Source organism: Ahaetulla prasina, chromosome 13 (genome assembly GCF_028640845.1).
Source record: "Ahaetulla prasina isolate Xishuangbanna chromosome 13, ASM2864084v1, whole genome shotgun sequence".
Taxonomy (NCBI): Eukaryota; Metazoa; Chordata; class Lepidosauria; order Squamata; family Colubridae; genus Ahaetulla; species Ahaetulla prasina.
Window position 1 is genome coordinate 19,798,258 of NC_080551.1, and position 14,266 is coordinate 19,812,523.

General features: G+C 41.5%; 1 protein-coding gene across 1 annotated transcript in view; it reads right to left on the minus strand.

Moving 5' to 3' along the window:
• The window catches only part of MYO5A (myosin VA), a 77,399-nt gene extending 72,474 nt beyond the window's left edge, over positions 1-4,925 (minus strand). Inside the window, exon 1 of the mRNA XM_058156470.1 lies at positions 4,508-4,925. Coding sequence (XP_058012453.1) covers positions 4,508-4,591 — 84 coding nt within the window. The 5' untranslated portion in view covers positions 4,592-4,925. The remainder of the gene's footprint in view (positions 1-4,507) is intronic.
• Positions 4,926-14,266: the final 9,341 nt, after the last annotated feature.

The following is a 14,266-nucleotide window of genomic DNA, read 5'->3' on the forward strand; positions in this document are numbered from 1 at the left end:
TATCCTTACGATTTATATTGATACTGATTGTTTCCTGATTGCTTATTTGTACCCTATGACTATCATTAAGTGTGGTACCTTATGATTCTTGATGATCTTTTCTTTTATGTACACTGAGAGCATATGCACCAAGACAAATTCCTTTTGTGTCCAATCACACTTGGCCAATAAAAAATTCTATTCTATTCTATTCTATTCTATTCTATTCTATTCTATTCTATTCTATTCTATTCTATTCTATTCTATTCTATTCTATTCTAATGTTAATTGCTAATCCCATTCTCACTAATAATCTAAGGCAATGTTTCTCAATCTTGGCTACCTCAAGATGTGTGGACTTCAACTCCCAGAATTCCCCAGCCAGCATATTGTGGCTGGGGAATTCTGGGAGCTGAAGTCTACACGTCTTGTAGTGGCCAAGGTTGAGAAGCACTGCTCTAATGCCACAACATCAAAATTTTGTGCATCCCTGCTGGGAAAACCACAACATCAACCAGTTGCAACAACAAGGACCAAGGGAACACATCTCCATAGAAACCAGACAACCAAAACCCACTGCACCCACTTCATGAGATATTTAAAGGAATAAGGTCTACCATCAACAGATGCTCACGGCGTTTAAGTGTGCGAGTTTGATCACCTGGGTTTCTGCGTTAATATTCCAACCGCAGCAAAGAATCCTCTTAATAATTAAGCTGCAGGAGCTGGCTGAGTTGTGATTGTTTTCTCTTATTTCACCTTAATTTCAACCAATGCCACCTGAGAGGATCAAACTTGGGTTTATATTGTTGCCTATAGTGCACGCAGTTTGCTTGGGTAGCAATGTCCTGCCAAGCAGCCGTGAAATTTTTGCTTCAAAACCTGAGAAATAGTTTTAGAAATATTTTTAATATTGTTTCACTTTTATCCTACCATTTTTATATGCTTGTAACTCAAGGTGGTTCATGACTTAATAGCCACTGAATAACACAGATTTTCTCTCAAGACTTTAATCTAGTCTGTAATAGAAAAGAAAACAATATTTATTCGTCTGAAAATCATCTACTCCTGAAAGAATTGGAAGACTTCTTTAAAAATTAAAAAAATGAAGAAGAAAAAAAACAAGTTTTAAGATAATAACATCCACTAGAAGGTTAAGAAGTCACTTCGAGGAACTTCAGTTTTGTAGTTGGCAGAAATATCAGGCAGACTTGAAAAACTCTTTGTCTCACAGAAAGACAACTTGATGTAAGTAATAAACAGAGGGATTTTCCCTCCCAAAATAATTAAATGGCATCTTTGTGGACCCTCCATATTTGGAGATTACAAACCCTTGGAACAACCAGACGATGAGACAGTCTTTGAAGTTTTTCAACTGTAAACTCATTAAATTTTGATAAAAAGAGGACTGACAGCAGGAGAGACTGTTCCACAGAAACAACAAGAGTGTTAAAAAAAGTTTTTCTTGCGTTTCAAGATCATATGAGCAAATCACCAGACCAAACTATCTACCAAAACATTCACATCATAAGACTCAATTGAGGCATGCATCTCTCAGAGGCACCAGTGATGGTAAAAATAGGTATTTTTAAACTCAGAATTATCAAAAACAGGGTGCAATACACTTCACAAGTCTATTAAAAAAAACACCCCACAGGAAGAATGTAAGGGCATCACTAATTTTTTAAAAACATCATTTGGGATTTAAAAAAGCAACATTAGTAACAAATGCAACTGAATAATAACAATTTACCTTTTGTATTCAATAATTTAGGTACATTGTTCACATATAAAATCAGGACAAAGCCAGAAACATTATTGTTATAAAAGCAGTTATGTATCCTCAGCTACTCAATTGCAAGAACCAGCTACTCAAGTCCAAAGCAGCATTATAACAATATTTCATACCGAATTAATCACGAATGAATACATTGGGAATGTTTTCCCTGGGTTTCAGCCAATGTCTCCCTTGTTCTTTTAGCAATCAGAGAAGGTCTCTTTCCAGCATGAAAAATAAATAAATATTTTTTGGGGGGGAACAAACCCACTGGATCCAGCATCTGTCAGCACTATAATTGTGATTTCAGCTTGGTTTCTGATCACCTTATCCAAATTATATTGTTTTACAACTTCCAAACATAATTTCCACAACATGATCAACCTCTGCATCATTTTATACAATATGTAAAGTAGTAGTAACATGCTCACAGCTATCAAACCCCTCCCCCCCATTTTTTAGACTCAATAAACTTCAGTCTTCCAAAGGCAGAAACTGCCTCCCTGGACATTTAATAGAAATTAGGCCATTTGAGGTCAAAAAATGCTAAGGAAGTAAAGGGGACAAGTTTTGCTCTGTCAGCAATAAAATATCAGCGGAGCCAGTGTGACATAGAGAGGTTAACACGAGTGTTTCTCAACCTTAGCCACTTTTAGATGTGTGGACTACAGCTCCCAGAATTCCCCAGGAAGCATTCTTGGCCTGGCATAATCATGGCACTATGATTATCCAGCGACGCGGTGGCTCAGGGGCTAGGACGTTCAGCTTGTCGATCGAAAGGTCGGCAGCTCGGCAGTTCGAATCCCTAGTGCTGCCGTGTAACGAGGTGAGCTCCCGTGACTTGTCCCAGCTTCTGCCAACCTAGCAGTTTCGAAAGCACGTAAAAATGCAAGTAGAAAAAATAGGGACCACCTTTGGTGGGAAGGGAACAGCGTTCCGTGCACCTTTGGCATTGAGTCATGCCGGCCACATGACCACGGAGACGTCTTCGGACAGTGCTGGCTCTTCAGCTTTGAAATGGAGATGAGCACCGCCCCTAGAGTCGGCAACGACTAGCACGTATGTGCGAGGGGAACCTTTACCTTACCTATGATTATCCTTTCAGGCTAGATTGTATATAAACAGAGGAAGCAACAGTTCATCGCCAGAAGACATCTCAAAAAGAAGCTGAAACAGAGTTGCTGTCTCTCAATTATAGCACACCCTGGCTCAGATTGCAAGGTTCAGATACCTAACTTGCTAAATTTGCAAGAACAGGAAGACAGAAAATTAGCAAATCTGTACCCAATTTAGCAGAGAAAAGGAGGAAGAAAAAGCAGTAGCCCACTGTCTCCTTGCAAACAGAAAACTATTGCAGCAGGAGGGAGAAAGTTTTAAGCTATCTCTCTGTTAGAATAGAATAGAATAGAATAGAATAGAATAGAATAGAATAGAATAGAATAGAATAGAATAGAATAGAATAGATGGAAGGGACCTTGGAGGTCTTCTAGTCCAACCCCTTGCTCAGGCAGGAAACATTGTTGAGTGCACTGTACTACTTCAAACTGCAGTTTTAAAAAGCCTTCCTCTACTGAAAGAAATAGAGGCAGCAAACCATGTTAGAGTTCTACATGACTAAAATTATTTGTTGTTCTTTTTTAAAAAAACGTGTTTTACTGCTTTGCCACCTTTACAGGAAGAAGACTTAAAACTTATAAGCAAAATTGAAGCCCCCCCAAGGAAGCAAAATTGAAGCCCCCCCAAAGAAGTCACATTAGAATGTAAGCTGCAACCCCTTTTTAAGGCTGAGAACACCCATCGCTGGTATTAATTTATTCTGGGAGCATTCAGGATTGCCTTATTTTCAAAGAAAAAAAAACAAGGCACGTGATATAAAAAACGTTAAATCATTAGAAGGAACAGTTTTACTCTTAGATCAACATCAGAAACATTAGAAGAACTATTACATTTTCATCACATTTTCTTACATAAATCTTTAGGAAAAAAAAATCTCAAATAAAACTTCCTTTGTTGCCAACTAGAAAGTTGTCCAGTTTGAAAACACAACGTTTTCTCTGTAGCTGTTAGGGCAACTGGTGGGTGTCTCTGTAAATAAGTCCCACTACATTCAAGAGTAATTACTTTGTAATAAAATGTAATATTCCCTAACTGGTGCTCCCCATGGTCTTTAATTCCTGCAACTCCCATAAAATCCCATAAAATTAGAGCTAACACACTGCAGGGTAGCAATTTGAGGCAAGTACATGTTTGAAATTAATACTGGAAAAAATAGCATCCTATATCATTAACATAAAGTTAAATATGTAGTATCATTTTTTTTTTGAAAAATAGGAGTATATTAATATACTTGCATGCAGTATTAGATTCTGCCAGCCTGAACTGGGAAACATCATTCCAAAATTATTCCAAAATTGTCAGTTTCCATAGGTAGAACAAAGGGGGGAAAACCACCTAAAGTTCAACTCTAGAACACTCAAGACCCACACAGACAATGAATAAAACAGACACAATTTGGTCACCAAATTTACACACCAAAATATACCATTCTCTTCCATTAAAACTATGCTCTGTACTTTTCCCATAGCATGCATCAATATTCCCTTTGGGTTCAATCCATTGCAGCTGAATCAACCAACCAACTCCTTGTGCAACTTTAAACAGGACTGCCATCTTCGCAAAGAGGTTATTATGATCTCTGAATAATGAGATCTAGCACTAAATCCCATCCGTAACAATGAGAAAGTAACTTACTTGAATGTACATATGGTCCAAACTATCCACTGTTTTCCAGTATTCACGGTGATGCAAACTTCTGCTGATCTGAGCGGCAATCATTGTCAACTTGGTAAGCAAGACATGGGATAAGAACTACTCCGTGCTGGCCTTTAGTAATCCATGCGGGTTTGAGCCGATGCTAACAGACTAAGTGATACTAACCACTCTCAAAGCTCTGTAAGGATCAGTTGAGTGACAGCTACTGTCAAACGGCCGGGTCCTTTTCTTGCCAAGAGTTCTTCCCAAACATTCCCCAGCACAAAAAGCCATAGTGTTTTGCTCTCTTGGGCCTCTTGGAAGAATGGCAAAATCCCGCTGCCTTGTGACAGTCATCAAATGCTAACGTTCAAAAAAACATTGCTCCCAGCGGTAACTTGATTTCACCATTCCTATTAAGTTGGCGGTGCTGGGTCTTTTTGTTCTTCTTCCCTTAGAAAACAGTGAGATTTAATAGCCAAAGTCTCCATATTCAGTAACCTGCCTTAATCTTGGCTTCTTTCTCGCACCCGTTACATGCCATCCAGGGATGGGCTTCAAAAGTTTTAGCAAGGGGTTCTCTGCCCGGTTGCTGGGTGGGCGTGGCCATGGTGGATGTGGACTAGTAAGCCTCCTGCACCATGGCGGGGAGGGGGGCGTTTTTGCCCTCCCCGGGCTCCGGAGGCGAAAACAGCCTCCCCAGGCTCTGGAGGCCCTCTGGAGGCTGGAAATGGGCCTGTTTCTGTCCTTCCTGAACTTCTAGTAGGCCTGTTTTTTGCCCTCCCCAAGCCTCCGCGCACACCTTGCACTTACCTGCATCCAAAACAGGCCACATGGGGACTCCTGGGAGGGGTGGGATGGGCAGGGCCAACCAGGAGTGGGATTTGGGCATTCTCCAAACTGCACAGAATCTTAGCTAGAGGTTCTCCCGAACCCCCAGCAGCCCACCCCTGATGCCATCCCCAAATCAATCTTCCCATCTTCTCATCGTTCCCATCACCCATCTCCTTCCACTTATGACTGTATGACTAACTTCCTCTGGGGCCTCTGTGGCTCAGACTGCTAAGACAGTCTGTTAGTAACACAGCTGCTTGCAATTACTGCAGGTTCTAGTCCCACCAGGCCCAAGGTTGACTCAGCCTTCCATCCTTTATAAGGTAGGTAAAATGAGGACCCAGATTGTTGGGGGCAATAAGTTGACTTTGTATATAAATATACAAATAGGATGAAGACTATTGCAAACATAGTGTAAGCCGCCCTGAGTCTTCGGGGAAGGGCGGGATATAAATGCAAATTAAAAAAAAACTTTGTTGCTTGTATCCTTACGATTTATATTGCTGTTGTTTCCTGATTGCTTATTTGTACCCTATGACTATCATTAAGTGTCGTACCTTATGATTCTTGATGAACGTACCTTTTCTTTTATGTACACTGAGAGCATGTGCACCAAGACAAATTAAGAATACCGTATCTTTTTTTTTCTCTCCTTTGACAAATCACTACGACTGGCTGCACCTTTCTCTGCTCTGCTTGCCTTTCTTGACATTAGCCATGTGTCCCACACCAACAGCTGGCAGCCTATTCAATTCCCTTCCCCCACCCCACTTAATTCCTTTCACTGAGATTATGTACAGATTCTTGGCATCTGCGTTATCTGCAGCTGGCAACAGCTTCCACAGGAGGACCGAGTAAAACGCCAAATTTTGCACCGGGTGAACCTGTCTTTGCTGACATGTTTTTTGAGTTCTGAATTTGCAAACTTTTCCATCCTGGCTTAATGGAATTTATCTCACTGAATGGCTTTATCTCACTTCACTGTATCTTTATCTCGTTTTATTGAATTTTACAAATGCTCCTGTTTTGATGTGGTCCACTGACTAATCAATAAAGGTCATCATATTGTATCATTACAGCTTAATGTTATGGCAAGCTAGCAAAACAGGAGTTGGCCAATACATCATGGTAAAAGAACCCTGGGTTAAGGCAATTTATAAAACAAGCCCAAATATTACTATGATAATTATACACTGCTCTCCAAGATAGATAGAAAGATAGATAGATAGATAGATAGATAGATAGATAGATAGATAGATAGATAGATAGATAGATAGATAGATAGATAGATAAAATATCTCTATATTTTATAAACAAATGTATCTTTCAGATGGCTACTTTGGCTACAGACATAGTTGCTATTATCCACCTATATTTTGGTGGCAGCAGAGTACATGTTTCTACAGGTAAGTCTTTTCGATGTATATCTATAACCATGGTGGTAATATCAGGCATGCAATTTATGCATGGCTTCAGCAGCCTATATTTTTGTGAGACTATCCTTACATGGGAACGTAACAAAAAAATTGGAATTTCCCTTTTTCAACCTCCTTTAAAGCACTTTATCAAATCATCTTGCAAAGAACTGATTCATAGGACAGATTGCATCAAAAAGGAGAAGGGAGTGGTTGAGCAGTTTTGATAGTTGAGCCTATTCAGCAGTTAACGATTAATCGCCTACCACACCCCAAACTAAATTAATTTGCTGGAAGTGAGAAAGAGATTTTAAAAAAAATAAATGCTAATGTGTATTGTTATAGAAATGCCCGAGCATTTGACACATGCTATAAGACTAGATTTTTAAAAATAGGCTCTTTAAACTGTTAAGAGAATCTTTACAGGGGTATAATCTATGCACAAAAAACAAACATACTGTCATGTAAAAACACACGTTTTCACATTCTGCTTTGCACCATGTTAAAAATAAATGGCCCACTTATTGGCAGTCATGCAACAGATGAGAAATTCTAGCTGCTGTCGTTTCACAGAGCTTCTACTGGTCAATATACATCCTAGGCAAAGTCATGGATGAGTTCACACCTTTCCTATCCACACTATGATTGTCTACAGAGGGGTCTCCAACCTTGGCAACTTTAAGACTTGTGGACTTCAACTCCCAGAATTCCTCAGCCAGCTTTGCTCTACAGCAAACACTGAAGATGTTCATACGAGCGAGACATTACAGTTAATCCTCAACTTACAAGCACAACGGAGTCCAAAATTTCTGCTGCTAAGTGGGAACTTTGTTGAGCTTTGCCTCATTTTACAACTTTCCTTGCCACCGTTGTTAAGTGAATCACTGCAGTTGGTGAGTTAGTAACCTGGTTGTTAAGTGAATCTAGCTTCCCCATTGGCTTTGCTTGTCAGAAGGTCGCAAAAAAAAGGGGATCCCGTGACCTTGGGGCACAGCAAAGGTCATAAATATGAACCAGTTGCCAAGCATCTGGATTTTGATCACGGGACCAAGGGGACGCTGCAAAAGTCGTAACTGTGAAAAACGGACATAGCTCACATTCTTCAGTGCCACTGTAACTTTGAACAACTGTTGTAAATCGAGGACTATCTGTACCACTTTATTTATTTATTTATTTATTTATTATTTGTATTCCTATACCGCCCTTCTCCGAAGACTCAGGGCGGTTTACAGCCAAGTTAAAAAGACATATACAAAAATTAAAATACAATATTTCAGTTTAAAAATCTGATTCCATAGGCCAAATATTAAAATAACAACCAACTATAAAAGCCATAAAACCACCCATTAAAATTTGAACTTATCACTTCATGAGACTCAAATCATAATGTTTAGGTGTTTTCTCTAATTAATGTATTTTAAAATGAGGCCTTGATCTGTGGAAGTGTTACCTCTTGAGATGTGCTTGCAAAAATTCACAAACATGAGGATATTTGTTCCAAAGAATTCCAGTGAAAGGGGAGGCAGTACATCCAGGCTGAGTTCTTTGAAATTGCAGATTTTGGTCTGCCCAGCATATATGAATAAACATTTCCCATGAAATGCCCTGTAAAGCAAGATTATTTCTTCATAAATAAAATGCTGCCTCTCATCAAGTCAGCTCTGCCCATGTTCATCATACTTTCCTTGGAATAAACCGTATAGTTAAGACAAATTTTTATCAACCAAAATGCCAGGGTTGGTCTGCATGGCTTTCTTTAATGAATAGAAAGGGTTCGGTTTTTCTTTAGAAAGAAATTATAACTTCAACTTATCAGTCTACCAACACACTGCATTTACGTTTGTTAAACTGTGTTCGCACCCCATTTCTCTAATTGCTTGTCTCTATCCTACCTGTTGTTGCAATTTTATATAGCTAGCTCTCTCAGGCTGTGATGCTAAAATGTGGCTCTGCACTCAGGTCTGGGGTTACTGAGCCTTTGTTGGTTTTTTGTTGGTCTGGGGTATATTTGGTTGTTTTAGTCTGTGTTTGGTCTTTTCTGGGTACCGTTGCCCAAAGCCCTTTGGGAGTTAGATGGTCTCAAAAAGTTATCATCACCACTGTAATACCTGGAGACAGAGGAATAGAAGAGAAAAAACTGGAGAAACCTAGACAAAAACGTCTTTGTCTGCAACTGTCCTGCTTTCTTCTTAATCATTAATATTTTGATGATTTCTGACATTTTCCATCTCCCAAATCTGATCTTAGATCTTAAGCACATGTGCAACTTCCACTGAAACAAATAGGCCACACTGGTCAGCTGAGCTAAAACATCTGGTTAAAGGAATAAATGCCTCAAGCTTTGAATGCTTTTTATCCACTGCACCATTGTAGATGTGCTCTAAATTACAGACCATCAGGAATCTTACACTCATTAAGGTTTCCATGCAAATGTCCTTAGGCCAGAGCCTGTAAGATTTGGATGCTTCCAGGTTTACGGAAATTTTGATCCCACCTCATTCACTGAATTTTAAAGAGGGGGAAGGAAGGAAGAACCATTTTCTGCTTCTTTCATCTGCATATCACCAGCCACTATCCCCATAAAAAAATCCATTAAGGAAAAAAGTTAGTTGCACAATGTCTCTTAACCGATGAATTAACAGGCATCTGAAAATATCCTTTGAAAAAGAATGTATGATTGCATATACCAGTCATTCTTAAATTACAATTAATTATGTGGGTTATCAAAGAAGGCATCTATACCACACCCTCATGTACTTGGGTGCAAACCTCACTGACTTCTGATTAGAGACTGATTTAATTGACAAACTGGGCATGGCTTGTCTAGTGAAGAAAAGGACCAGAGGAGAGATGATAGCAGTGTTGCAATATTTGAGGGGCTGCCACAGAGAGGAGGGGGGGTGTCAAACTGTTTTCTAAAACACCTGAAGGGCAGACAAGGAATAATGGATGGCAACTCAACAAAGAGAGATTCAACTTAGAAATAAGGAGAAATTTCCTGACAGTGAGAGCAATCAACCAGCGGAACAGAAGTTGCCTTCAGAAATTGTGGGAGCTTCATCACTGGAAGCTTTCCAGAAGAGACTGGACTGCCATCTGTGAGAAATGATGTAGGGTCTTCTGCTTGGGCGGGGGGGGGGGTTGGACTAGATAACCTACAAGGTCCCTTCCAACTCTGTTAATCTAATCTAGTTGCTAAATGGCTTGCCTTATTTTCAAAATAAAACCATCCTATTCCACTTCCTACAGATCAGCACCATCTGTCACTTAGTGAAAGCCAATGTCACAAGAGAGAGATTTTGTTGCTTGCCACAGTAGTTAGGAAATTTTTCAATTGATATGGTTCCTGTTTTTTATGTTGAACTGCATTACTTCCAATTTATGTACTCAAAGAACAAAAGCTTGGCTGGTTAGTGAATGGAGTCAATTCAAGCTAAAAGACTGCAACATCTCTGCAAATGAAGTGATTGGAAAATTTATTAAGTTGCGCATCCTTCAGGATCTGTGAATTGAGTTAACCTAACTTTTCAAATGAGCCAGTTTAATGTAGTAGACGAAGACACCTGAAAAAAAATCTGGGCAAAATGTGAGTTGTAAACTTGTAGGTGCAAAGTAAACTGTGATAAATATGGGCACGGAACAACTGGATACCTTTGGGCCAGTCACTCCCTCCCAGCTCTAGGAAGAAGGCAATGGCAAGCCATTTCCAGGAATGTTGCCAAAAAAACCCCCACATGGACCTGTCCAGGCAGTTTTACCAGGAGTCAAGACTGACTCAAGTCACCTCCTCCCCAGAAAAATCCTTTTCAAAAGGTGCAAAGAAACAAATAAAATAAAAAGGAAGTGATCTGATTCAAGCTAGTTAACTAAATTGTAATATGCTAATCCAAAATTAATTAAAAAACAAATTGCCATTTCTACATCACCATTTTTTTAGGCTTGGAACACAGCATCTTAAGTTACAGAACCCTGGGCCATTGCTAAATCCACCTCTTGAAACGTTAACTGTTCTTGCATTTTAATTTCTCATACGGTATGAATAAAAGAAACACTCAGTCATAGCTGCCATTGACAGTCACAGCTGCCATCTTAACATTTTTTGTAGCATCCTAACAGACCACAAACAAACAGATCGACATCACCAACATATACGGAACAAGAGAAAGAATTGCCCCCAGAAATAAAGAATCTGGAGTTCCAAAAAGAGTTCCAAAAGAAAAAAAGGATATAAGCAGGTTTTACCGGCTTAAATAATTTCTGTTTTAAGATTTGCCTAGATTATAATACAAGCAAGCAATGTACAGCACAAAAGTCAAAACCTTGAGGTTGTGAAACATTTTTTTTAATCAGTAGTCACATCAATCTCTTATTCATCATTCCCAGACACAGATTATCACTAGCTGTAGAGTCTTAAGAAAGTAAAGTTACTACTTCTACCACCAAGGACAACAAAACTTATTGCTGAACAGAATAAAAATGACATTGCAATTAGGCCAAAATTACATATATCTCCCCAGCCAGCCAGGCTATTCAGAGAACCCAAAAGTTTCATTTCCCTGTGGCATTCACCAGGCAGGCTTTCTCTAAAACAGCCCCCACTTTATGGTCGACAATATTTTCATTTCAGCAATATTTGGAACTCCCAACTTGCTGCAAGTCCATAAACAAGTGAGTGCTGATTGAACATGGTTTTAGTCCCACGTGACGGACAATGCATGCCTGTCTTGGGTGTTATTTTTGTTTTTCTTTTGTGGTTAATTTTGGGTTTTTATATTAAATTGGATGCAGTTCTTTTAATATCATTAAATGTTTTTTTTCTTTTCATTAAATGTTGCACAGTACACCACCCAGAAATAAACAAACACAATTAAACCAAACATGATTCATGCTTATGTAGCAGAATTGAAAGCCCCGGTAGTTCAAAGATAGATGCCTTATTATAAACAAAATACAGTTTTCCATCCATGCGCTGAGGAAGCAGATTTTATTCCTCCTAGAACTGCCGTCACCGATAGAAAAAAAAACAACCTAGTTTTTCTAGTGCACACAGAACGATGCCTTTTTAATCTTTATAGGACTTCAAATTCCCAACCGCCTCTGAGGTGGTGGTGGGGGGGGGGGGAGAGGAATCTTGAGGAAGGGCCTGCCAAAACTGCAAAAACGCAGGTTCGATGATAATAAGTTCTTTCAAAAAGATATAAAAAGGATGCTCCAACCCCAGTTTTCCCCTTGCATTTTGATATGCAAAGAGAGGAAGAGAGAGGCAGGGATAATGATGGAGGCCAAATAAATGGAGGATGCAGGAGGAAAGATGCTGGGAGGAGGAGGGGGGGGGAGGCGCAGGTTTCCATGTCGTCCTGCTTTGCGTTTTATTGGGGTTGGGGGGTTGGGGGGATGCAATCCAAAACTGGGCACAACGCGAAACCAAAAAAAAAAAGAGCAAGAAACGCACATCTTAAAAATATACGGATTATTTTAACGAGCACCAAGCTAGGAGACAATGAATGCCGCATGCAAGCAAGGATGGAGAATTGGGGGGGGGGGCTCCCTCCTTACGGCCGAGACTCCTTTCCTTCCCTCCCAACAGTCAAAAAATAAATAAAATTAAAGAGGGGAGCCAGCAGCCACTTCTTTTTTTGGGGGGGGGGCTCGCACCCCCCCCGCTGCCTCCCCCCCTCACGGCGTTGCCAGGCAACCACCAACGGCCACCAGGGCAGGCCTTGGTTTCTTGCGCCCGCGCGCCTCACCTTCGTGTAGAGCTCGGAGGCCGCCATGGTGGTGGTGGTGGTGAAGGAGCAGCAGCCGCCTCCTCCTCCTCCGCCGCCTCAGCCGCCGCCGTCTCCGCCGCCTTTCCCAACCCGAGGCCGGCGGCGAGGTCGGGCGGTCAGTCGGCCTCGAGGCCGGCTGGAGGAGCCGAAGGTGGGGCGGACGCGAGAGAGAGAGAGAGAGAGAGAGGCGGGCGGGCGGGCGGCTTACTGGCTCCTCTCGGCGGGCAGCGGCTGCCGAGCCGGGCTGGCCGTTGTGGCTACCTGAGATGCGCGGGAGAAGAAGGATGAGGAGATGCGGGCGGCCCCTCCGCCGTTGCCTCCGCCTCGTCAGGCATGCTGGGTACCGGCGGAGGCGCCCGAGCGTGCGCGCCGCCGCCCCGCCACCCCACTCCCCGGCTGACGGGGAGACCCTCTTTTCCTTTTCTCCGGGCAGAGGCAGAGGGGGGGGGTCTCGGGGGTGAGGGGCGGGGAAGCCTCCCTCGCCCGTTTGGGGTCTGGCGGGGCTGCAGAAGCGACCCTCCAACCCTTCCCCCCCTCCCTCCCTTCCTCCCGTTAAAATGGAAGCCTTCCATGAGAAAGGAGGAATTCAAAAAGATTTGGAGGGAAGAACAAGAAAGAGGATTAGGGGACTGGGGGTTAAAACATGTAAAGAACAGTTGCAGGAACTGGGGATGTCCAGTTTAATGAAAAGAAGGACTAGGGGAGACATGATAGCATGTTCCAATATCTCAGGGTTGTTACAAAGAAGTGGGAGTCAAGCTATTCTCCAAAGCACCTGAAGGCAGGACAAGAAGCAATGGGTGGAAACTAAGCAAGGAGAGAAGCAACTTAGAACTAAGGAGAAATTTCCTGAATCAGAACAATTAATCAGTGGAACGACTTGCCTCCAGACGTTGTGAATGCTCCAACGCTGCAAGTTTTTAAGAAGATGTTGGATAACCATTTGTCTGAAGTGGTGTAGGGTTTCCTGCCTAAGCAGGACTAGAAGACCTCCAAGGTCCCTTCCAACTCTGTTCTTCTCTTCTTTATAAAACATATAAAGAACGGTTGCAGGAACTGGGTATGTCTAGTTTAGTGAAAAGAAGGACTAGGGGAGACATGATAGCAGCCTTCCAATATCTCGGGGGCTGCCCCAAAGAAAAGGGAGTCAAGCTGTTCTCCAAAGCATCTGAGGGCAGGTCAAGAAGCAATGGGTGGAAACTAATTAAAGAGGGAAGCAACTTAGAACTAAGGAGAAATTTCCTGAGTCAGAACAATTAACCAGTGGAACAACTTGCCTCCAGAAGTTGTGAAGGCTCCAACACTGGAAGTTTTTAAGAAGATATTGGACAACCGTTTGTCTGAAGTGGTGTAGGGTTTCCTGCCTAAGCAGGAGGTTAGACTAGAAGACCTCCAAGATCCCTTCCAACTCTGTTCTTCTCTTCTTTATAAAACATATGAAGAACGGTTGCAGGAACTGGGTATGTCTAGTTTAATGAAAAAAGGACTAGGGGAGACAGGACAGCAGTCTTCCAATATCTCGGGGGCTGCCCCAAAGAAGAGGGAGTCAAGCTATTCTCCAAAGCACCTGAGGGCAGGACAAGAAGCAACGGGTAGAAACTAATCGAGGAGAAAAGCAACCTGGAACTAAAGAGAAATTTCTTGACAGGGAGAACAATTAATCAGCAGAATTGCTTGCTCCAGAATTTGTAGGTGCTCCATCACTGGAGATTTTTAAGAAGAGATTGGGCAACCATTTGTCT